The 23,336-nt window shown below is 46.9% G+C and overlaps 1 protein-coding gene across 4 annotated transcripts in view; it reads left to right on the top strand.

Moving 5' to 3' along the window:
* Positions 1–23,336, top strand: part of TNRC18 (trinucleotide repeat containing 18) — a 739,821-nt gene that overhangs the window by 552,651 nt on the left and 163,834 nt on the right. For all 4 annotated transcript variants that reach the window (XM_073647819.1, XM_073647820.1, XM_073647817.1 and 1 more), the window contains 3 exons: positions 12,255–12,390; positions 12,498–12,615; positions 15,434–15,509. In XM_073647819.1, the coding sequence (XP_073503920.1) occupies positions 12,255–12,390; positions 12,498–12,615; positions 15,434–15,509 (330 nt within the window). The remainder of the gene's footprint in view (positions 1–12,254; positions 12,391–12,497; positions 12,616–15,433; positions 15,510–23,336) is intronic.

Genomic DNA, 23,336 nt, shown 5'->3' on the forward strand with positions numbered 1-23,336 from the left:
TTTCTTCACCACCTCATATGGGCCTTGCCACTTGGCCAGGAACTTGCTCTCGACTGTGGGTAAAAGCACCAGAACCGCGGTCCCCAGGCTGGAACTGCATCAGCCTCGCTAATCGGTTATACACCCTTGCTGTGCCTCCTGTGCCTGGAGTAGATGCATCTTCACGATATCCATCACTTTTGCCGTTCTCTCCTGCATCTGGGCGACATGCTCTATAATGCTCTGTTGGGGCGTAACCTTGGCTTTCCAGGTTTCCTTGGTGATATCCAGGAGCCCTTGTGGATGTCGACCATACAGTAGCTCGAACGGGGAGAAGCCAGTAGAGGCTTGAAAAACTTCCCAGACAGAGAAGAGCAGGAACAGAAGCAGGTAGTCCCAATCTCAACCATCCTTCTCAATGACCTTCTTGAGCATCGCCTTTAAGGTCTTATTAAAGCACTCCACTAAGCCGTCCGTCTGTCTGCGGATTGTAAACTGAGGTTCGCAGCTGGGCAGTCTGGAGGACCTTACACAGCTCCTTCATCACCTTGCTCATGGTCTGGTCTGTCAATATCTCTTTTGGCTGGCCAGTTCTGGCTAAAATATGGACAAGTTCCCAGGCTATATTCCTGGCTAAAGAGTTTCTTAGTGGTACCGCTTCTGGGTACCGGGTCTCATCGTCCATTACCACAAGGATGTACTGGTGCTCCCATGCCGATTTAACTAAAGGACCCACTACGTCCATGACAATCCTCTCAAATGGGACCACTATTACAAGTAACTGCACTAGGGGACTGCGGAAGTGAGAAGAGGTAGCGGTTATCTGGCAAGTGGGGCAGGACTTTCTCTACCCCCAAATGTCCCCCCAAAACATGCAAATGGGCCATGTCTAACACCCTCCTGCGATAGGGTCCTAGAACCAACCGCCTCTCCACTATCTCACCAACCCTCAGTTTGGTCACCCGATGCAATAACTCTTCATTAACCGCAAAGTGTGAGAATCTGGTGTCTGCCCCTGGCTCTTGAGCAAACCCATTACAGACAGTAAAATTGTCAAATGCCCCCTTTAAGGTCAGGTCCCGAACTTGAGCAGTCCCAAAGTTCTCTCCAGACACTTCGAATTCAGGGAGGTTGGCTTCTTCGGTCACGTCTCGTCCTCTTCCCCGGCAAGGACACACAGGGGGAACTCACCCACGTTCGATTTCATGAGGACACTCGAGGAACCAGAGGGACCTGGTCTTTGTCCGAGACACTCTAGCTAGAGCGGGTGCAGAGAAGAGCGACCAAGGTTATTAGAGGACTGGGCGGTCTGCAATACCAAGACAGGTTATTACACTTGGGGTTATTTAGTTTGGAAAAACGAAGGCTTAGGGGTATTCTTATTACTATATAAAAGTATATGAGGGGACAGTACAAAGACCTTTCTACTGATCTTTTTACCCTGAGGCCTGAGATGGGGACAAGGGGGCATCTTCTACGTCTGGAGGAAAGAAGGTTTAACCATAATCACAGACGCGGATTATTTACTGTAAGAGCAGTGAGACTATGGAACTCTTTGCCGCATGATGTTGTAATGAGTGATTCACTACTAAAATTTAAGAAGGGTATGTGTAGCACCCTGAGGATTCGGCTGCTACAGGGGTATTGCACCTCAACCCAGAGGTGTGATATTCCACTCCCGGGTAAGGATGGAGTGTGGAACTGAGCTCAGATAGACTGCATGCACTACATACATCCCATTTCAGAGGAGCAGGCCGACGGTACTCCCACTTAGAAATGTGCAGGTACAACCGAGCCTGTTCCTGGCTGGAGTGGGAGGGGGGTGGTACATCCCATGTAGTGTAGGGGCAGATAGGGGGAGCAGTCTGGGTAGTGATAGGAGCTCATTGGGTGCTGGTCACCTGAGCTCACACATAGAGGGATATATAAGGTGGGCACCAACTAGAATCAGGGTCAGTCGCAGAGAGTCAGTCAGCTGCAGAGGACAAGTCAGATGCAGAGAGCAGGAAACAGCAGCCCTGGAGAGAGAGAGAGGAGAAAGAAAGAGAAAGACCCAGAGGGGGAAGACTGAAGGGACCCAAGAACCCAAATTAGAGCACCGGGTGAGGAGTCAGCATCAGGGTACCGGAACCCAAACTGGTGGGGGTAAAAACAATCCCCAGCCAGAGACCGGAGACCGTGGGCAGTGTCTGTCACGGTCACCCACCATATTCACCCCGAAGGCAAACCACATGAAGGGTCAGGGAACCCAGGGCCAAGGGTGTCCCAAAAGAAGGCCCGAGGGAGCTGGACCTAGGTGAATCACTGGTGGGGACGGCTGAAGAAAGGACAGAGGGAGAGCTCAGGGCCACGCTCCGGACTTGTTTGGGGGTTGGCTGGATCCAGGACCTGGTGGACGCAGCACGGCTCGGGTGGTCACTAGCAGCTGGAGTGACCGGAACATCAGCAGTAAGTAAACACCCTTAACTGCACAACCCGAGTCTGTCTTCATTGCCGGCTGCACCGCACCACCACAACCCCCATCCTCTGCGCCTGTCCCCTCTGAGGCTATACCCCTCCCGTTGGGGGTCATCCCACCAAGCTGCGCATCCACCATCAGCCTCAGCGGACCCTGCTGCAGCGGCGGCCACCGTGACCGCATCACAACGGGTGGCGTAGTCGACACAAAAGAACTTTAGTAACATCTGTAAAGCTGCCACATAACACTGAGCTTGACGCCCTGGGCACGGGGCCGGGTCACAGCCGCTCGGAGACTACAACCCCCCATCTGATCCGGTGCCGGGTATTCCCCTCAAAAAGGAATATGTCCCAGGGGGCGCGTCAACTTTGGCGTAGTCGGCAGGATTACGTGCCCGCAACACCCGGGTACTGCGTGCCTGAAGAAAAGTGCAAGTTTACCTCAGAAAGAAGTCTCCCGCCGGTTCCGGAGGGTCCACGCCATCGGACTCCATCACCAGTCGTTTCCCGCCGATTGTCCGCCATTTCCAGCTTGTTCCCGCCATCTGCAGAGTTTCCCGCCACTGGGCGACGCTTCCCGCCAAAACCGCAGATTTCCCGCCTTGGAAGAGCAGCGGACGCCATTATGGGCGTGCCAAAGGAGGGCAGGAGGCCACCTCCCATCGTGGGCCAGGACAGAAAATGGCGCCAAAAGTGGAAACCGCCCCCACCAACAGAGACTGTGATGCTGGAGGTGTCTGTCAGCGTGAAAGAACTCCCCCTGGAGCTGACAGTCACCGAGTTGCCCCGGGACCGCCCTCGAAGTGGGAGGAGACGAAAGAAAAGAACGAAGATGGGTGCCGCCTGGAGCAGTCTGGAGCGAGCGCACCCGGAGGCAAGAGGTCTAATGAGGAGTAGCGGAGAAGCTCACCCGGAGATGGAGAGAAAGCAGAACAGCACCGGCCCGCTGGCCAGGAGTCTGCTAGAGACCGAGGAAGGAGGGCAGAGCAGCACCGGCCCGCTGGCCAGGAGCCTGCCGGAAGCAGAGCAGAGCAGCACCGACCCGATGGTCAGGAGCCTGCTAGAGTCCACAACCCCGCTAGGTCTAGCGGAGATCTTAGCGCAGCTCCCCCGAGACCGGGAGTGTGCACAAACTGCCCTGGAGGGCCTCGCAAGGAGGATGGCCCGGGTACAGCGTGAGATACTGGCGGAGTGGAGCCGGGAGATGGCCCAGCAAGCAGAGACCAGTCAACGGAGCACGCTACCCTGGAAGAGGAAGCAGACCGCCTCTGAGGATGGCGCGGGAGGACCCAAGGCCGGAGACGGCGCCGAGGAGGGAGCCGAACGCATGGAGGCAGGTAAAGGGGACGCCTATACCCCAAGCCGTGACACCGCTTACCTGCCCCAGCTCCCCGTCGCAGAGCCCGAAAGTCCCCCTGCTGTGCCCGTAGCCGCCATGTCACCGCTATGGACTAGGCCCCGACCGGAAGCCGCCGCAGCGACCCTTGTGACGTCATGCGCCTCGATCCGGAGCGTGACAAAGCAGGAATTACCACCAGCCTGGTCGCAAGGCCTAGTACCCCCGGGCGCCGCACCACCAACAGCGCCCCCTACCTCCGCGGAGCCTCCGGCCTGGCCGCAAGGCCAGGTAGCCCAGGGCGCCGCCGTCCTAACGGTGCCCTTCACCTTCCAGGTGCCCCAGGCCTGGCCGCAAGGCCTGGGCAACCCGGGCGCTACCACCACCGCGCCCGCGCCCGCAATACCAAGGGTGCCACACCTGGGGGAGGACCTCTTCAGCCAGCTCACATGGCCGGACGGGCGACCCTTCATCTGGCCCGAAGGATACCATGAGCTGGAGCGGCAACAAAGACTAGGGCCCTTGTGTGAGCCCCTGATCCCGGCTCCGAAGCCCGTGACTCGGGTCTCGCCTCCTTTAGAAGAAGCCCAATTCGTGTGGGACCCCACGGGAGAAGATTTGATGGGGTTCACCGGAGAAACTCGGGCAGTCGCCGCTGAGCGTACTGAGTGTTGTCGTCAGCAGCTAGCAGAGTTTAAGAGAGAACGGGAGGAGAGGCGGGTCAGAGAACAACAGGCCCAAATCCGGAGCGCGGAGCAGAAGAGCCGGACTAGGAGGAACCCCCGTGCAGCGCATTGTCCCCGCACCATCGGGACAGTGATAAAGTTCAACCCGCAGCATGGGTGGGGCTTTATTCGGGACCGTAACAACCGCGGTGACGTTTTTGTGACCCGCAGAGACGTCGAGTCCCACCTGCCGGAAGGTCACAAAGGCCGTGACCTCTACGTCGGAGACGAAGTCACTTTCACCCGGCACAAGTGTGCCAAAGGACCTTACGCCCTCCACGTACACCGCTTGACGGAGGAGGAGTTGCGGTACGGAGAGGAGGAGCCAGAGGACCCGGACGGGTCTGAAGAAACATCATATCAAGAAAGAGCAGGAGGGAGCCGTCGTTGAGGACGGGAGTAGAGACTGTATATAGTTGCCCGTCGGGGCACAGTGAACCGTTGCTGCTAAAATAGTCCCCGTTGGGACCAGTGAACTGTTTACCCGTTAACCGCTTCATCCTACAGGCTGAGGACTGTGAGCAGCCATTCCCTTCCCTCTACCTGGCCGAGGACTGAGAGCGGCCAACTTCCAACTTCTCCCTGTATATAGTTGCGCGTCCTAAAGCGCCCCCTACCGGTTTTATAGAAAACCTGTTTTTCTAAGAGACTGTCGCACTTTTCCCGGACACACGTTGCACAGTGTCCGGAGGAGGAACCTGAAACAAGAGACGACGAGAATGTTATATGAAAAGTTTTATATATATATAATGTTTTATATGTTTTATATGTTTATATGAAAAAAAAAAAAAATTGTATGTTTTGGTGTTTTATGTCTTAACAGCCCGAGGGCGTGCTGTGGTTTACCAGGGGGGAATGTAGCACCCTGAGGATTCGGCTGCTACAGGGGTATTGCACCTCAACCCAGAGGTGTGATATTCCACTCCCGGGTAAGGATGGAGTGTGGAACTGAGCTCAGATAGACTGCATGCACTACATACATCCCATTTCAGAGGAGCAGGCCGACGGTACTCCCACTTAGAAATGTGCAGGTACAACCGAGCCTGTTCCTGGCTGGAGTGGGAGGGGGGTGGTACATCCCATGTAGTGTAGGGGCAGATAGGGGGAGCAGTCTGGGTAGTGATAGGAGCTCATTGGGTGCTGGTCACCTGAGCTCACACATAGAGGGATATATAAGGTGGGCACCAACTAGAATCAGGGTCAGACGCAGAGAGTCAGTCAGCTGCAGAGGACAAGTCAGATGCAGAGAGCAGGAAACAGCAGCCCTGGAGAGAGAGAGAGGAGAAAGAAAGAGAAAGACCCAGAGGGGGAAGACTGAAGGGACCCAAGAACCCAAATTAGAGCACCGGGTGAGGAGTCAGCATCAGGGTACCGGAACCCAAACTGGTGGGGGTAAAAACAATCCCCAGCCAGAGACCGGAGACCGTGGGCAGTGTCTGTCACGGTCACCCACCATATTCACCCCGAAGGCAAACCACATGAAGGGTCAGGGAACCCAGGGCCAAGGGTGTCCCAAAAGAAGGCCCGAGGGAGCTGGACCTAGGTGAATCACTGGTGGGGACGGCTGAAGAAAGGACAGAGGGAGAGCTCAGGGCCACGCTCCGGACTTGTTTGGGGGTTGGCTGGATCCAGGACCTGGTGGACGCAGCACGGCTCGGGTGGTCACTAGCAGCTGGAGTGACCGGAACATCAGCAGTAAGTAAACACCCTTAACTGCACAACCCGAGTCTGTCTTCATTGCCGGCTGCACCGCACCACCACAACCCCCATCCTCTGCGCCTGTCCCCTCTGAGGCTATACCCCTCCCGTTGGGGGTCATCCCACCAAGCTGCGCATCCACCATCAGCCTCAGCGGACCCTGCTGCAGCGGCGGCCACCGTGACCGCATCACAACGGGTGGCGTAGTCGACACAAAAGAACTTTAGTAACATCTGTAAAGCTGCCACATAACACTGAGCTTGACGCCCTGGGCACGGGGCCGGGTCACAGCCGCTCGGAGACTACAACCCCCCATCTGATCCGGTGCCGGGTATTCCCCTCAAAAAGGAATATGTCCCAGGGGGCGCGTCATATGGATGCCTTTCTTGAAAAGTATATTACTACAGGTTATATATGCCAGATTCCTTGATAGGACGTTGATCCAGGGAACTAGTCTGATTGTCGTATGGAGTCAGGAAGGAATTTTTTTCCCCAATGTTTGTCACATGTTTTTTTTTTCCTTCTTCTGGATCAACATGTTAGGCTATGGGTTGAACTAGATGGACTTAGTTTTTAAGGTTGAAGGAAAACTATGTTAGTATGTTACTATGATATGGCCCCCCTTTTCCACAAGTCCCAAAATAAGGAAAAATCCCGCCCCAATATGACTGGATGTATCAAGTCCTTGACCTCGTGGGACTGGGCATCACGGTCTGTTCCCACGCTTACTCTGGCGACAGGGTAGTTCTTGGCGTCTCGGTGTATACAGCGAACACCCACGGTTTTGGCAGGGATCAACTGGTGGGGAAGGGTAGCATTGATTAGGGTCACCAGAGTCCAACAGTCCAAGCACCCTCACCCCATTAATGGACTCAACACATGCCTGCGGCCCATCGCCGGGTTGACAGTCTACACTGCAAGCGTAATAGGAACAATTTCGGCCTAGGCTGCAGTCCATCGGTTCAGGGGACATATGACACAAGACGGCTACGTGTTCAGGATTGTGACAACGCCAACAGACCACGTCCTTAACAACAGTGATTGCGGTGCCCTCAGCGGATTTGGGACGTCCCCTGTTTGTGGCTCTAGACCCCCTATGTGGTGAGCCCGCCCCCTTTAGGTATTCCAGTACGGGGAAGTGACGCTGTACGGTTTCTCGAGGGATTTCTCGACCACCTGGTGCCTCTCTATTAGGCTAACGAGGTTGTCCGTGTTCCGAGGGTCGGCCTGGGCAACCCAGGTCTGTACTCGCCTGGAAAGGGAGTGGTTGACTCTGTCCATCACCACACAATCGACCATCTGGGCAGTTTTGGAATACTTTTGGACTAGATATAACAAGTCAAACATCTGCGAGCAAGGGGGTTTGTCACCAGCATACGCCCCGTCGTGGACCCGTTCAGCTCTAACAGATATAGTCACTCCTGAGCATGCCAATCTCTCGGTCTTTAATTTAGCATACTCCTGTGCATCCTGTAGGGCCAGGTCATAATAAGCCTTTTGGGGTTCACCCTTTAATTAGGAGGCCATCACCTCCACCCACTGCTCCGGTGGCAGCTTCTCCCGCTCTGCTACTTTTTCAAGCACAGTCAAAAATGCCTCAACATTATCACCTGGGGTCATCCTTTACATAGCTCGCCTTACCACCTTCCGGACGTATGAGACATCTTCTGGACTTGGGGGAGGAGCGGTTTCTCTGCTGCGGACCTCCCCAACCAGGAGTTACATCTGCCGTTGCTGCTGTTGGATCTGCTGCATCAGGAGTTTATTTGTCTCCTGCTGTACCTGCTGCCCTCAGTGCTGCTGCAGTTGCTGCTGGTGCTACTCTCGGTGCTGCTGTAGTTGCTGCAGGTGCTGCTGCTGTTGGCTGAAGATCAGGTGCTTGATCAGCTCCTCCCATTTTGTCTGACCGCTGCTCCATCCCTATAGCTGCCTTCACCCAGGACATGCAGCAGTCACACTTTCTTCCTGGGGATGTTGCCCGCACTTCTATCACCAACTGTGGCAATGTGACTCACTCGGCTCCTTTCAGAGGTAGACACGTAAACGTTTTCGTCTGCTGGTTTATTTCAATACGGTATAAACCGCGGCAGGTTCAACAAAATAAGCATGGCCTTGCTGACATACCAGTAAAGCAAAATATAAAATATAAATGATAGCACAGTCCATGTCCATGAGGGATTCCGCCTGCTCAGGGTGTATTGTACTTCAGCTCTTACTGAAGTTCCACACAGGAAACATCCTGGTCTCCAAACACACACCAGAAAAAAAACTCAATAGCTGGAGATTTAACCTCTCCAGCCACACCCTTGAGTTGGAGGTATGGTGAGTAGGCATCCAGCCCATATCACACCTACTCACAAAAAAAAAAACAACCCACAACAGGGCTGGTTAACCTCTTCAACACATAACATGCTGGAGAACAGCTTCCGGGTTTCACATCACAGAGGATAGCAGCCTTCGTGACACCCATCTCCCCTCACATACGTCGCCAGTGACCCTGTCACAGTAATAAATTAAAAATACTAATAAATAAATGCAAAAAACGACATAGGGTCCTCCCAATTTTTAATAACCAGTTAAGGGAAAGCAGACCGCTGCGGGCTGATAATAATAGGCTGGAAATTCCCATGGTTATTGGGCCATTCCCAACCTACAAATATCAGACTGCAACCTCCCCAGAAGTGGCGCATCATATTTGATACTCCAATTCTAGCACTTAGACTCAGCTCTTCCCGATTGCCCTGGTGCGGTGGCAATCGGGGTAATTGTTTTGGGGGTTAGTAATGGACGGGTGTCAGTCAGGCACCCCCATTACTAACCCAATAGTAAAAATAAATAAACACAGACACACAGGAAAAAAACTTTATTTGAATAAAGACTCCCCCACTTTAGCCCCCACTTTAGCCCTTGTTCACCAATTTATTAATAAAATTATCCCACAAAGCAATTTGCGTTCATCTTCTTGGTCTCAGGCACCTGTGATAGCAGTAAAGCTACTGCTATGCACAGGCGCTGGCTGATAACTTCTCTCATCAGCGTCGCCTGCTCTCGCTGCTATCAGCGAGCGCAGCCGATGCTGATGACAGTAGTCGTCATCAGCCGACTGCTGACCGCCGGTAACCTTGTCACCGCTGGTCACAACCGCTGCGTCACACGCTGTCTTCTGTGTGACATTGTGGGAACTCGCATCAGTCTGCGATACCCAACGGCTGTCACCGGCGGTGACTTCAGTAAGGATACCACCGGTCAGAGTCGCGGTTTACGACTTTGTCACACTGCGTGGGAATTGCCGGTTGTTCCGACTCCATGGGAATTGCCGGCTGTTCGGGGCCCCGGTTCGGGTACCTTTACCGTTATAGTACCCGAATCAAACTTTTTTTTAAAGTTCGGCCTAACCCGACGGGCCGAACATGCCTACTTGTATGTGAAGCGTTCCTTGCCTAGGAGACCAGCCATTTGTAATAAGCTACAGTGGTGGATGGTAACTTAGGCAATAAGAAGTAAACCATAATATTAAAGATCTTTCCATTCTTGAGAATAGACTATTTTTAATAAGAAGTAGATTGCAATATTTGTTGTTTTTACAAGCACTTATTAATTGCAACAATGTACTACTGAGAATACTGAGAAAAGGCCTATACATTTTAGAATTTGAATCTGTCACAGGACTAAATTCTACAAAACTTGGGTGTTGGCATCTTGTAGTGGCGATTTGTCTATCTTAATGTTTTGTGTTAGAACAAAATCACACACAAAAGGATATAAGATAGATTGAGTTACAAAGAGAGGACACTGAAGTACCACACAAACTGTTACAGAGTAAGGTCTCATGCAGACGCCTGTCGATCTTGGTCTGATCACAGACCGCAGTGCACGGACTGGCACTGGGACTCTTCCACCCAGAGAATGACGGCCTTGTATACTTTTATGAGGCTATCATGTTCGGATCAGGAGATTCACAACCAGATTCGCCATGATCTGACTGAGATCCATGGATGTCTGCATGATCCCAAAGGAGGAACATTAACAAGCTTTACATACAACATGTTCATGTGTCCATTCACTTCACAGTCATAACTTCCCAGGCTGAGCATAACATCTGCCAGAGAAAGACTTTGTGTTGGGATTACAGTTTTTATGCGGAAAGTCAAGAAAATAGACATCTAAATAGGGAAAGAAGCACAGAGAATCTCACCAATGGCACCATCTCTATAGTGACGGAGATCGCGTTTCTGCAGTGCTCTAAGTATTACCCATATACAGAATTCCAGCAACCTTGTGCATGTTTGAGAAAGGTCATACCGACCAAAACGTCACATTTTTCTCATTTCTAGATTGTATATAATAATACAAAATATCCTTTAGAATTGGGGTGCCGGATTCTTTTCTAGTAGTGTCGTGGGGTGGGAGCCTATCCGAGCACCCCACACACTTTGGAGTACCGTACTTTTTGTATATTGATGTGTAGCTTTATCATCAGGTTGTCTGAGAAGGGAGCTGAGGGCTTCTTACATTTGTGCTTCTATTGCACTGTATCACTTGTATACTGTAGAAAACAAAGAACTGCCAACCTCCCTGACATAAAAAATATTAACTGTCTATTACATATAGCAGTCTGACTATCACATGTAGCAGTCACCTATAGATTGTTCATAGCATGTTTTTATGGATGTTTCGATTAAGTCTATAGGTTAAGGGTTTTTCTAGATTAAGGTACTGATGACCTATCCTTAGGCTAAATCATTAATATCAGAACCAACCCCAACCAACGGTTGGCACCTCAACGGACCTGAGCTGCCGTACCCGATAATATTCACTAGACAATGATTGGAGCTGTGCTGATTGATTCTGTTGACTATTTGCATTGGGAGAATAAATGTACTTTACTCACACGCAGTGTTGTTGTTGTGTGAAGCGGTGACGTCATGTTGCTGCATAAAAAAGATCAACAGCTCTGCTGGTATGCACAAACTGCTGAACTCATTTATTGGCTGCTGGGCTATCAACTGAGCTCACTGATTGGCTGCTGTGCTGTCGACTTGACAAATCAGGGCGGTGGAGTCGGTGTCCATTTTGGTGGAGTCAGAGTCGGTATAAAATATATAATAAGTTGGGTACAGTAGTACAATGCAGTATGTGCTGTAAGTTTTTTCATAAGAATTTGGGAAAGTTATGAAATGTCTTATAAATGTCTGTTCTGTTCCGGATCTAAGCTTTTAGTTGAGATAAATATGTGCTGCACTTTATGTACATGCTCCATAGTGAGGTAGTGATGTGGAGTCTTACCGACTCCACAGCCCTGCTTGACATCAAGGCTGCAGACAACAAAAGACAGTGTTTTTTTATTTTACTACCAACGAAGCTTATATGAAAAACTTTCTGAAAGGGGATAATCCCAGTTAGGTTAGCACAATCCCGACTTTTTTTTTGTTCAACTCTCTCCTTTCCCTACATATTATTGTTATTATTTTTTTGACTAACTTTTTTTTAGGATATGAGAGATTGCTATTTTACAATCTAGAGTTTACCCCCTTCAACAGACATAGCTACCATCTTCCTATCCAAAACTTTAACAAGTAGACATCCTTTAAAAGGATATTCTCAAGTTTCATTCTTAACTGGATTGCCAAAAATAGCTGAGCACTATGCTTGGCTGGTCTTCAGTACGCCCAAAGTGCTCACGATCGACCACCACTGCACTCACATGAGGCTCCTCGGAGCACATGTTCTCAGGATCGGTGGGCTTTACAGCAATTGGACCCCCAGTGATTGGCAAGTTATCCTCTATTCCATGAATAAGAGGATACCTTCTAAACTTGAGAACACTGTTGCATTTTGAAAACAAACGTTTGTAGTCTCAAATATATAACTATATTGATATTTGGTTCACTTTTTCTGTATTTTGAAAATGTTAATTCAAAGAATTTGATTTTCCTTGTTGATAATTCAATAGTGCGGGCAATTGAGAAAAAATTCTGCTGAACCACATTTTTGTAAAAACCACTCCTTCAACCCAAAGAATTATTGCTTAAATATTGATTTTAATATTTCGCTATCAGAATAAATGTGGAGCGGTCAGCAAGCTAATGGAGAGTATGGCTGCAGAAGAAGACTTCGAACCTAGTCAGGACAGCAGTTTCTCTGAAGATGAGAATTTTCCCATTCCTGTGAACCCAGAAAGACCAGTTACACCTCGTAAGTATCCAGTGTTTAAATGGATTCTTTTGTATATTACAATCTAGAGGAGTGCATTGTAATGCTGAAAATTATTTTGTTTGGTGATAATTTTTTTATGTTTTCAGCACCACGTTCTTGTATTATTGATAAAGATGAGTTGAAAGATGGTCTACGTGTTTTGATACCGATGGATGACAAACTACTGTATGCTGGACATGTACAGACCGTTCACTCTCCAGATATGTGAGTAAATGTTCTTCATACATAAATGTTATTAAACTCCAAAATATATTTCATTTATTGGTATTTTTATTATAAATGCAAATTAGCAGTTATTTATATAAAGTAAAAATAATAAATCTGCTGATCATCTATGTAAAATACCTTACTAGAACGTGTACAGCAAATGGAGGTGGATTCCCCATTTGTTACTGACAATTCTAAGCCAAACATCCAAAATGTAAAGCTGGTGCAGTTTAGCCGTTCTAGTAGGATTTTCCTGACATTTTCTTAGTTGCATATTACAACAAAAGCCATAGTCTGTTAACAGCTTACAACACAGCAAAGGGATCTCATTATTGAAAATTATCAATCTGGCGCTGTCACGGGTTTACCGCGACAGAGTAGAGCCAGAAGACTGCACTATCTGATTTCTCCTACTCTTGCACTGATTAGAAGCACTTCACCTTCATATTAAACTGTGCAGGTTTCTTCTAGCAGTGCTGAAACTGTGTTTCAGTTGAGAGCTCCTGGAAGCTTGCTTGTGCTGATGCTCTTGGCTGTTCAAAGTTTGCCACTCCCCTCTTCTATTTATACTGGCCTTTGGCTATCAGGAAGTGCCAGAGTTAACTTCATTGTTGCATGGTTCAGGAGCTGGTGGGAGTTTTGTTGTTTGAGTAGGCGTTTGGTGGATTTGTTTGAAACTTGCTTGGTTTTGGTTGTGTGCAAATCTTGTCCTTATCCTACTTTGTTTTTTTTTTTCCCATCCTTCACTCCCTGATATTTCCCTCTGTTGATCATGAGTGCATATTTGTATGATTGGTATTTTCGTTTATCCCTGTACGTATTACCTTGTTAGTCTGGATGGTGTATTGCCATAAACTACTGTTCCCCTCTTCCCTGAGTGGGGGGAGGGAACAGACTGAGGGCGGATTCAGGAGCTCAGCAAGGTACATGGCCCCGACGACTTCACCATTAGAAGCAATTCGGGGAACAGGGATAGCTAGGGCATCTCTAGCGTTGGGGACAGGGAAGGAGCCCCTGATTCCGGTATACCCGAGAACAGAGTCGTGACAGGCGCCTGCTGAGCTTCTGCAACACAGACATGATTTATCATGACCTTTGAGGGCTGGAAGTGCGGCAGAAATACTTGTTTTTATGATAAAACAGGCAGAGAAATGTGTCACCCCAAAAAGCAACAACCGCTTGCCCATGCTGTGTTGTCTGTATTCGCTTAGACCTCATCTGGTTTTTTTCACTAATACAGCATGTACCATTATAATTTATGGGGCTGTTCATATGTCCATGTTTTTTCAAGGACCGGGCGTCTGTGCAAAACTCACGAAGACATGTCCATTTTTTTCCAGCAGCACTGATGAAAAGTGCCAATACAAGTCTGTGGGTCCATGAAAAATACAGCCAATTGTCGAACTTATTTCAAAATCTATTAAATAAAATGTACCATTGTTTGTAAACTTTTTTCAACACAGCAAAGGGATCTCATTGTTGAAAAGTCAATCAGGAGGATACAAAAAAAATTCCAAGGCAATAGATATACCATGTGCTGTGCAGATGGTCATCAAGAAGTAACTTAAAATTGGCACAATAGTGACATTACCTAGAACTGGATGTCCTTCAAAAATTGATGGAAAGATAACAAGAAAATTGGTATAGAAGGCTGCCATGAAGAATACAGCAACATTAAATATGCTGCAGAAATTTCTGACCAGTACTGGTTGTGTACTGTGACAGCAATCTCCTGTATTCTTCATGTGTCTTGCCTGTGGAATAGAATAGTGAGGAGAAAGCCTTTTGTTATGAAAAAAAAAAAAAAACAGCATACAAGCGTGGCTATGTTTTGCCAAAACCTACATGAAGTCTGCCAAAAGCATGTCGGAAAATGTGGTATGGTCTGATGAGACCCAGGTTGAACTTTTTGTCCATAATTGAAAAAGGTATGTTTGGCGCAAAGCCAACACTGCACATCTCCAAAAGGACACCATACCCACAGTGAAGCATGGTAGAGGCAGCATTATGCTTTGTGGCTAATTTTCGGCAGTTGGAACTGGGGCTTTAGTCACAGTGGAGGGAATTATGAACAGTTCCAAATATCAATCAATTTTGCGACAAGCCCTCAGACCTCCTGCTGAAAAAGCTGAAGATGAAGAAGAGGAATTTCACTTTTCAGCATGGCAATGACCCAGTGCATACCTCCAAATTAACAAAAGAATGGATTCACTTGAAAAAAGTTTCACAGTTTTGAAATGGCCCAACAAGAGCCCAGACCTGAATAAAATTGAAAATCTGTGGGTGACCTGAAGAGAGCTGTACAAAGGATATCCACTCAGAGTCTGACAGTTTTGATACATTACTGCAAGGAAGAGTGGACAAAGATTGCCTATTCTAAATGTGCTGATAGGCTCCTACCCAAAAAGACTGAATGCTGTCATAAATTCAAAGGGTACTTCAACAAAATAGTACCAAAAGGGTGTGCATATTTATGCAACCACATTATTTTATTTCTTTATTTTTTCCATCTGAAAAGATTTCAGTTTATTTTATACAATTATGATTATAATTACATTAAAAAGTGGAAAAAGTACTGATGTGATTTTTCTAGGTATGATTCTTTTTTACTTGACAAAAACTTTTATCAGTGGCATGTATACGCTGTACTTTGCTAAGAGTGAAATCTGCCGTGAAAAAAATCTGCATGTTGTGGTTTTAATTGGTTGGTGTACTTTGCTTCCTCCAGATTTTTAATGCTAAAAATAGTCATATGATTTTAGATTTATATTTTGTAATTCTAATTTTTTTTTTCTCTTTTTATAATTTTATTTAGATATCGTGTAATTATAGAAGGCGAGAGAGGAAACCGTCCACATATCTACAGCCAAGAGCAACTTTTACAAGAAGCTGTGAGTTCACCTGAAAAATGTAACGATTAACAGATTAGTGGAAACACCTGAAATATGTACAAAACTATTCTTGGCTTTGTACATTGACAATGATTAACAACAATTTATTGCTGAAGGATCCTATCACTAGATTTTAACGCCTGAAAGACCTACCATGTCACTAAGTTGCAAGGGCCTTGTGTTCTAACCATGACCTTCTCAGAGCCACCTACATTAGTATTTTGTGTAAACTAACTTATACAGAGATTGCTGTAAGTAAATTTCTGGAGAAAAGTACTGCACAATCTGTCATATGTGCCATGAAGCAATGTGTACTAACCTCAGCTTCATCTTATGTGCTGGATGCAGTTGGACTCTTCTCTTGTAATTTAAATACAGCATCCATTGAATTATAGCTAGTTTTTAGACAAAATTGTCATGAACACCACTACCGCTGCCACCAATTTGTCAACAACACTATTATTTGTCACTCGCTCCCGACGTATTCGCCTAGGATGCTACTGTGAAGAGAGTCTCTGCTTCCCATGCTCACGTGTCCACTCAACTATCACAATAGGCTGAAAATCAGCTAAGTGCTCTCTGCAGCCAGTTCTCAAGTCCGCACCACACATTTTACTGCTACCCGTCACTGTTTTGACAGGCCAGCGAGACGCCTGCACTGGGTCAAACACTAGCACACACACCACCCAGCTTTGCTGAGCACCTGAACGATTCACTACTTGCGTTCTGGCTATCGGGTAACACAACCAAGCTGTTTTCTCTCCTCGAGATCGTGGGTATGTTAGAGCAGAGGTCCCCAGCCTTTTTTGCACCAGGGACCGGCTTTAAGCAAGACCAGTTTTCCATGGCCCGGTGGGGGTGGGGGCGGGGCTTTGGTCATATGGGGGTGGGGTTATGGAGGGGTGGAGCTGTATGGGGAGGATGCTGGCGGGACCTCGGTGTACAGCGCTGCTAAGTAGCAGCATTGTACATTGAGCGTCAGTGTATACAGCGCTGCTGCTTAGCAGCGCTACACACTGAACACCGGTACCGGGAGCCGCGTCACTGAAGCCAGTCTGCTGCCCCAGCACGCCCCACATAACATGTTCTGCCGGGGGCGTGTCAGTGAGGAGAGCCTGCCGCCCCACCCCGTCAGGAACACACCATGCTGTGCAGGAGGGCCGCGTCACTAAGACCCGCCCCGTGACGTACAACAGGTACCATGCTGTGCTGTGGAGGGCTGCGTCACTAAGACCCGCCCGACGCCCCACCCCGTCCTGCATAATGTTCTCTGCCGGGAGCTGCGAGCTGTCACGGCTATGGCAGAAAACATTATAAATCCACACAGAGCGAGCTCTGACCAGGCGCAGGGCCGCGGAGCTAGCTGTCAGCGGCGCCGCGGACCGGCTGAAAAACCCCAACGGCCCGGTCCTGGTCCGCGGACCGGCGGTTGGGGACCTCTGTGTTAGAGCAACGAGGGGTAAGCTTATTACAGATTTTTTTATTTAATATATAAAGAGTATAGTGCTTTTAAAAGGTTTCAAAATATGAAATAATAAAAAGACATGCCTATAGTAAATAACAGTATAAAATAAAAGGGATAAAATGCAGTTACTGTATATTTCGGATTATAAGGCGCACTTTTTTTCCTCCAAATTTGGGAGGAAAATGGGAGTGCATCATATAATCCGAAGTGAGCTTCATAATTTCGTCTCCTAAGATCTCTATCTGCGCATGCCCCGCCTCCGGCAATCATTTTCCCAAAGCCCACCACAGGGATATCATAGGGAAAATGGACTTTGCTCACCTGCGCCGACACCTTGTGAGGTCCCAGGCACCGCAGCATCGCACCACTCCTGCCGCCGCCGACCTCCTGAAGCAGCGACCCTGCCTCCTGTGACCCCACTCCACCGCAGCCGCCCTCCAGGTATCCGTGAGGGCTTCTGGTGGAGGAGAACGCCGTGGGAAATAGGGACAGATCTGCAATACTTATTGCTTCTCCTGGGGTCTGACCCAGATATTCCATATAAAGCAGGGAGGTCAAACTCAAATACACAGAGGGCCAAAATTAAAAATTTGGATAAAGTCGCTGGCCAACCTATATATTTATTAAAAAGAAATCTACAATTGAAAAACTTCAAAGGGGTTGTCCCACGAACAGTACATTTTATTTAATAGATCTTAAGAGCCAGATCACATAACTGGAGCATTGAGCATTTCCTCGCCGGCAGGGGCATACATAGAAATCATGGATGCCCATAGAAGAAGTTCTAATTGGGCTTCCCTCCCCCCCAAAAAAACACCTTAATATTTGGTGGGGTCATAGAAGACTGTATCTCACAAATTTGTAGCCCTTACAAAGTAATTTCCCTCCTATTGCAGCCCCAGGATTGCCCTTTCATTGCCCCCATGAATGCCATAAAAAGTGCACCCCAAACAAAGTATGATGTCCCTACAGTGAATTTCACCACAAGGTATGATAACCCTACTGTACCCCTTCCAACCCCTCTGGCCAAAGTATGGTGACCCCATCACGGTATAATGCCCCAACTGTGATCCCCACACAGCATAATGGGCCCCACATAGTCTTCCATACTCTATAATGGGCTTCACATAGTTTTCCATACTGTGTAATGGTTCCCAACGTAGTCTTTCATAAAGAATGGGCCCCACATAGTACTCCATACAGATTAATGGCCCCACATAGTCCTCCGTACAGAATAATGACCCCACATAGTCCTCCATACAGTATAATGGGCCCCACATAATCCTCCATAAAGTATAGTGGGCCCCATATAGTCCTCCATAGAGAATAATGCGCTTCACATTGTACTCCATACAGTATAATGGGCTCCACATTACTTTCCATGCAATATAATGGGCCCACACAGTCCTCCATACAGTATAATGGGCCCATATATTCCTCCATACAGAATAATGTGCCTTGCATAGTCCTCCATAGTCATCCATAATTGGCACCACATTAAAAAAATAAATACTCACCTCTCCTCGTTTCCAGCTGCTCTGGTCTCCACAACAAGCGCACCAATGCTATTTACTGCTCTGCACAGCGAGCGTGAAATAGTGAAGTGATCGCACCTGCTGAGCAGAGAAGTCAGACGCAGAGGAAGAATGATGGGGTGGGTGCTAACTGCTTCCATTTTCCATTATTGCTTTTGAACTGTATTGACATAAAGGATGCTGATACAGTTGAAAGTTCGATGCCGGGCATGGGGGCCGTTGCTGTTGTCGCATGGCAAATATAATCACCTTGCAGGCCAGATTTGGCCCACGGGCCATAGTTTCACCTTTGATTTATTTTATTTGAAGGCTCCCACCAGACCTCTCTCTGATTTTTTTTAGGGTTTGCATGAGTTCATGTAAAAAGCAAGCCTAGAACTGTGAACATTTGTTTTTCTTTTTATAGTGAAGCAAACAACAAATAGAACAAAATGACTGAAAACTTCGATGTGCAAAACTATTCACCCCCCTGAAGTCACTACTTTGTAGAGTCTTTGCTTTGGATAAATCTCTATGACCTTTCCCCCTCTTCCCACTGGAATTTTTGCTAAAGTTATCAGATCACTGACAGACTGAAACATGTTTTGCTCAAGAATATCCCTGTATTTCGCATCATCCATCTTCCCCTTGACTCGAATGGTTTTCTCTGTCCCTGTGAAAAACATCCCACAGCATGATGCTGCCATCACCATGTTTCACTGTGGGGATGGTGTTCTTGGGGTGGTGAGCTGTGTTGGTATGGCGCCAGAAATAGCATTGACCTTGGTGACCAAAACGTTCAATTTTGATTTCATCTGACCACAACATCCTTCCTCCATACATTTGGGGAGTCTCGTACATGTGTTTTTGAAAACGAGCCTTAGGCTGTGTGCCCACTATGCGTTTTTTTTTAAGTGTTTCCGCAGCGGCAATTCTGCCGCAGAAACGCTTAAAAAACGCTTGTTAGTAGGTCTGCTATGTTCCCCAACGATAATCCGCATGTGCTGTGCACATGCTGCGGAGATTTCCACTGCGGATTATCATTGCGGAAAAATCCGCAGCACTACCAATTATTTTGCATAATCGCGGCGTTTTTGCCGCCATTGACTTGCATTGAATCGCTTAATATCCTCATGACTACATTAAACGATTCAATGTGCGAATGGTACCCGGGTCTGGAGAAGAGGAGACTCTCCTCCAGACCCGGGTACCATAGTACCTGTAAAAAAAAAAAAAGAATTTAAAATAAAAAAACACATTATACTCACCTTCTGATGTCCCCCGGTCTTCTATCCGGTACGTCTTGGCTACCCGGTGGCTCGCGATGGAGTAAAAGGACCTTCCATGACATCATTCAGTCATGTGACAGGTCACGCGACCGCTGACTTCGGCGGTCGCGTGACCTGTCACATGCCTAAATGACGTCATGGAAGGTCCCTTTACACCACCGCGAGACACCAGGGAGACCGGACGCGTCGGAGAAGGAGACCAGGGGCCATCGGAAGGTGAGTATAATGTTTTTTTTTTATTTTTTACCATTTTTATTCTTTTTTTTTTTTTTAACTAACTTGGTCACACTATATAAAGTCCATGCTGGTTGCATGGATTTATATAGTGTGACCAGGTTGTCAAGCACTTTTCCAAGTGATGCTAAAATCGCTTGGAAAGCGCTTGACAACCCGCATGCGAAATCGTATGTGCAAAACGCTTGACAAACGCTTGTCCCTGGCTGAAAAAATGTATGTAAAATCCGCATGCGTTTTTTTGTGCCAGGGAGATGCAGAAACGCTCAGGAAAAATTCGGAGCATTTCTGCATCGTGGGCACAAAGCCTTACAATTTTTTAGTATAAGTAAAGGCTTTTTTCTGCCCACTCTTCCATAAAGGCCACCTCTATGAAATGTATGGTTTATTGTGGTTGTATGGACAGATACTCCAGTCTCTGCTTGGGAACTCTGCAGCTTCTTCAGGATTACCTTTGGTCTCTGTACTGCCTCTCTGGTTAATGCCCTCCTTGCCTGGGCTGAGCGTTTTGGTAGAAGGCCCTCTCTCTCTTGGCAGCTTTGTTGTGGTACCATGTTCTTTCCATTTGAAGAAATCAAATCAATGGATTTGAAGGTGCTGCGGGGATCATCAGAGATTGAGATATTTTTTTAGAACCCAACCCTGACTTGTACTTCTCAACAACTTTGTCCCTGACTTGATTGGAGATCTCCCTGGTCTTCATGGTGTTGTTTGGTTAGTGGTGCCTTGCTTAATAGTTTTGCAGCCTGTGGCTTTTCAGAAAAGGTGTGTATATACTGACAGATCATGTGACACTTAGATTACACACAGGTGGACTTCCTGTCACTAAGCACATGACTTATGAAGGTAACTGCTTGCATCAGAAATTTTTAGAGGTTTCATCACAAAGGTGGTGAATACATATGTGCATGCCAATTATTAGGTATTTTATCCCATAAATTTAATTTATGCCTATATTTTTCTCACTTCACCAACTTAAACTATTTAGTGCTGATTACCTCAAAGACAAACTGATGCATATAAGTCTCATAAAACATAGCTTTTATTATAGTAAAAAATAGAAGAATACAGTAAGACTATAACAAATATATGCAGAGTACCCCAATGGAGGACAACAACCACTTTTATAAAATTTAATATCTATTAAAGTGCTTATGACAATACCCAACACTAATATCCTGAACAAAAAATGGAGGGTATGAAAAGTTAATAATATAGTTTACTGACATGACAAATCTTTTGCTCTGAGTACATGGTTGTACGGTACCCTAACAAGACTGTAAAAAATAAACCAGGTTGGTAAAGTTAATAGCTATAATATACTTGTGTATATAATTCCCTAAATGTAAGAAACACAAAAGTGATGATGGTGTATGCACTAGCACATAGATTAAATAATATAGTAGTGTAGAAGGATATACTTACAGGCTGTAGTGCAATGGGTAGTTGTATGTGGTCCTTAGCTCCCCAACGCACGTTTCACCCCTGCTTCGTCAGGGGTAGTGCTGATGCATCACACACAAATCAGATGACAAAAATATTTAAACACAGGTTGTAGTGTAACAAAATAGGTAAAAAGCCAAGGGGGTTAATGAATACTTTCACAAGCCACTCTATATATACTGATACAAAGTCTGCCATTACTGTCTCTTGCAATAAGTTATTCCACAGTTTCACTACTTTTACTGTTACAATTGAAATAAGATATGTCAATCTAGTTCAACCGAGGGATGGGAAAGAATAAAGGGAAGGGATATAGATACATTCATAATGCATGACCGAGTCTGCCTGAAAGAGTGAGATTTTCGCTCTTCATTACAAGTATAGATTGGTGGATCAACATTCAGAATTAGAATTTTATACATATATAATAGTACACTCTTCAACAGTGAAATTGCAACACCAAGAAAGAAAAGTCGTGGAGGATCAAAACATGTTAATGATATGCAAATTGTGAGAAAGAAATTGAAACAAAGTTTTAAAAACATCTCGATTTTATTCAATATCGAGCGTGAGTGCCACACACAGGAATACCCGTACCTACATGCCTTGCTTGCTATATCTTTGAGGTTATCAATGGTTGTCTGAGGAATGTTCTGCCACACTGATTATACTTAGGCACGCTATGGCTAAGTGCCCACAAAGCAGAAATGCTCCGGATTTTTTCTGCATCTCCCTGGCAGGAAAAACGCATGCGGATTTTACATGTGTTTTTCCTGCCAGGCAGAAGCGTTTGTCAAGCGTTTTTGCATGCATTTTCGCATGCGGGTTATCAAGCGCTTTTCCAAGTGATTTTAGCATCACTTGGAAAAGTGCTTGACAATTTTGTCACACTATATAAATCTATGTCGGTTGCATGGACTTATATAGTGTGACCAAGTTGTCAAGCACCAAGTTAATGGTAAAAAAAATATATATATATTATACTCACCTTCTGATGGCCCCCGGTCTTCTATCCGGTGCATCCAGTGTCTTGGGCGGCTCGCGGTGGTGTAAAAAGACCTTCCATGACGTCATTTAGTCATGTGACAGGTCACATGACCGCTGACGTCAGCGGTCGCGTGACCTGTCACATGACTAAATGACGTCATGGAAGGTCCTTTTACACCATCGCGAGCCACCGGGGAACCAGGACGCACCGGAGAGAAGACCGCGGGCCATCAGAAGGTGAGTATAATGTATATTTTTATTTTAAATTCTTTTTTTTAACAGGTACTATGGTACCAGGGTCTCAATGAGAGTCTCCTCTTCTCTAGACCCGGGTACCATCCGCACATTGAATCGCTTAATATCGGCATGTGTACATGTAGTCATGTGGATATTAAGTGATTCAATGCAAGTCAATGGCGGCAATTACGCCGTGTTTCCACAAAAATAATGAACATGCTGCGGATTTTTCCGCAATGATAATCCTCAGCGGAAATTTCCACAGCATGTGCGCTGCACATGCGGATTATCATTGGGGACCCTGGGGCACATATTACCAAGCGTTTTTTAAGCATTTTCGCTGCGGAAATTCCGCGCCAAAAACACTTGAAAAACGCATAGTGGGCACAAAGCCAAATCCTCAAGATCCTCTGCTAGCAGATCCCTTTGTAAATGTTGACGAATGACGTCTCAGATGTGCTCGATGGGAGAGAAGCCTGGATATGCTGCATGTTATGGTTAGATGTTTAAGCTGTTCACAGCAGTACGAGAAACGTGGCTTGAGGTGTTTAATAATGGCTCCTGGAATACTTTAAAGAGCTGGCCAGACCACTTGTTCCACAACCAGATCAATGTAGCACCAACCTGTTAAGAGTGTTATATCTGCCTTACACATGCT

The sequence above is a fragment of the Phyllobates terribilis genome, unplaced genomic scaffold, assembly GCF_046119375.1.
Source record: "Phyllobates terribilis strain yellow unplaced genomic scaffold, ASM4611937v1 Scaffold_9__5_contigs__length_417890890, whole genome shotgun sequence".
Lineage (NCBI taxonomy): Eukaryota > Metazoa > Chordata > Amphibia > Anura > Dendrobatidae > Phyllobates > Phyllobates terribilis.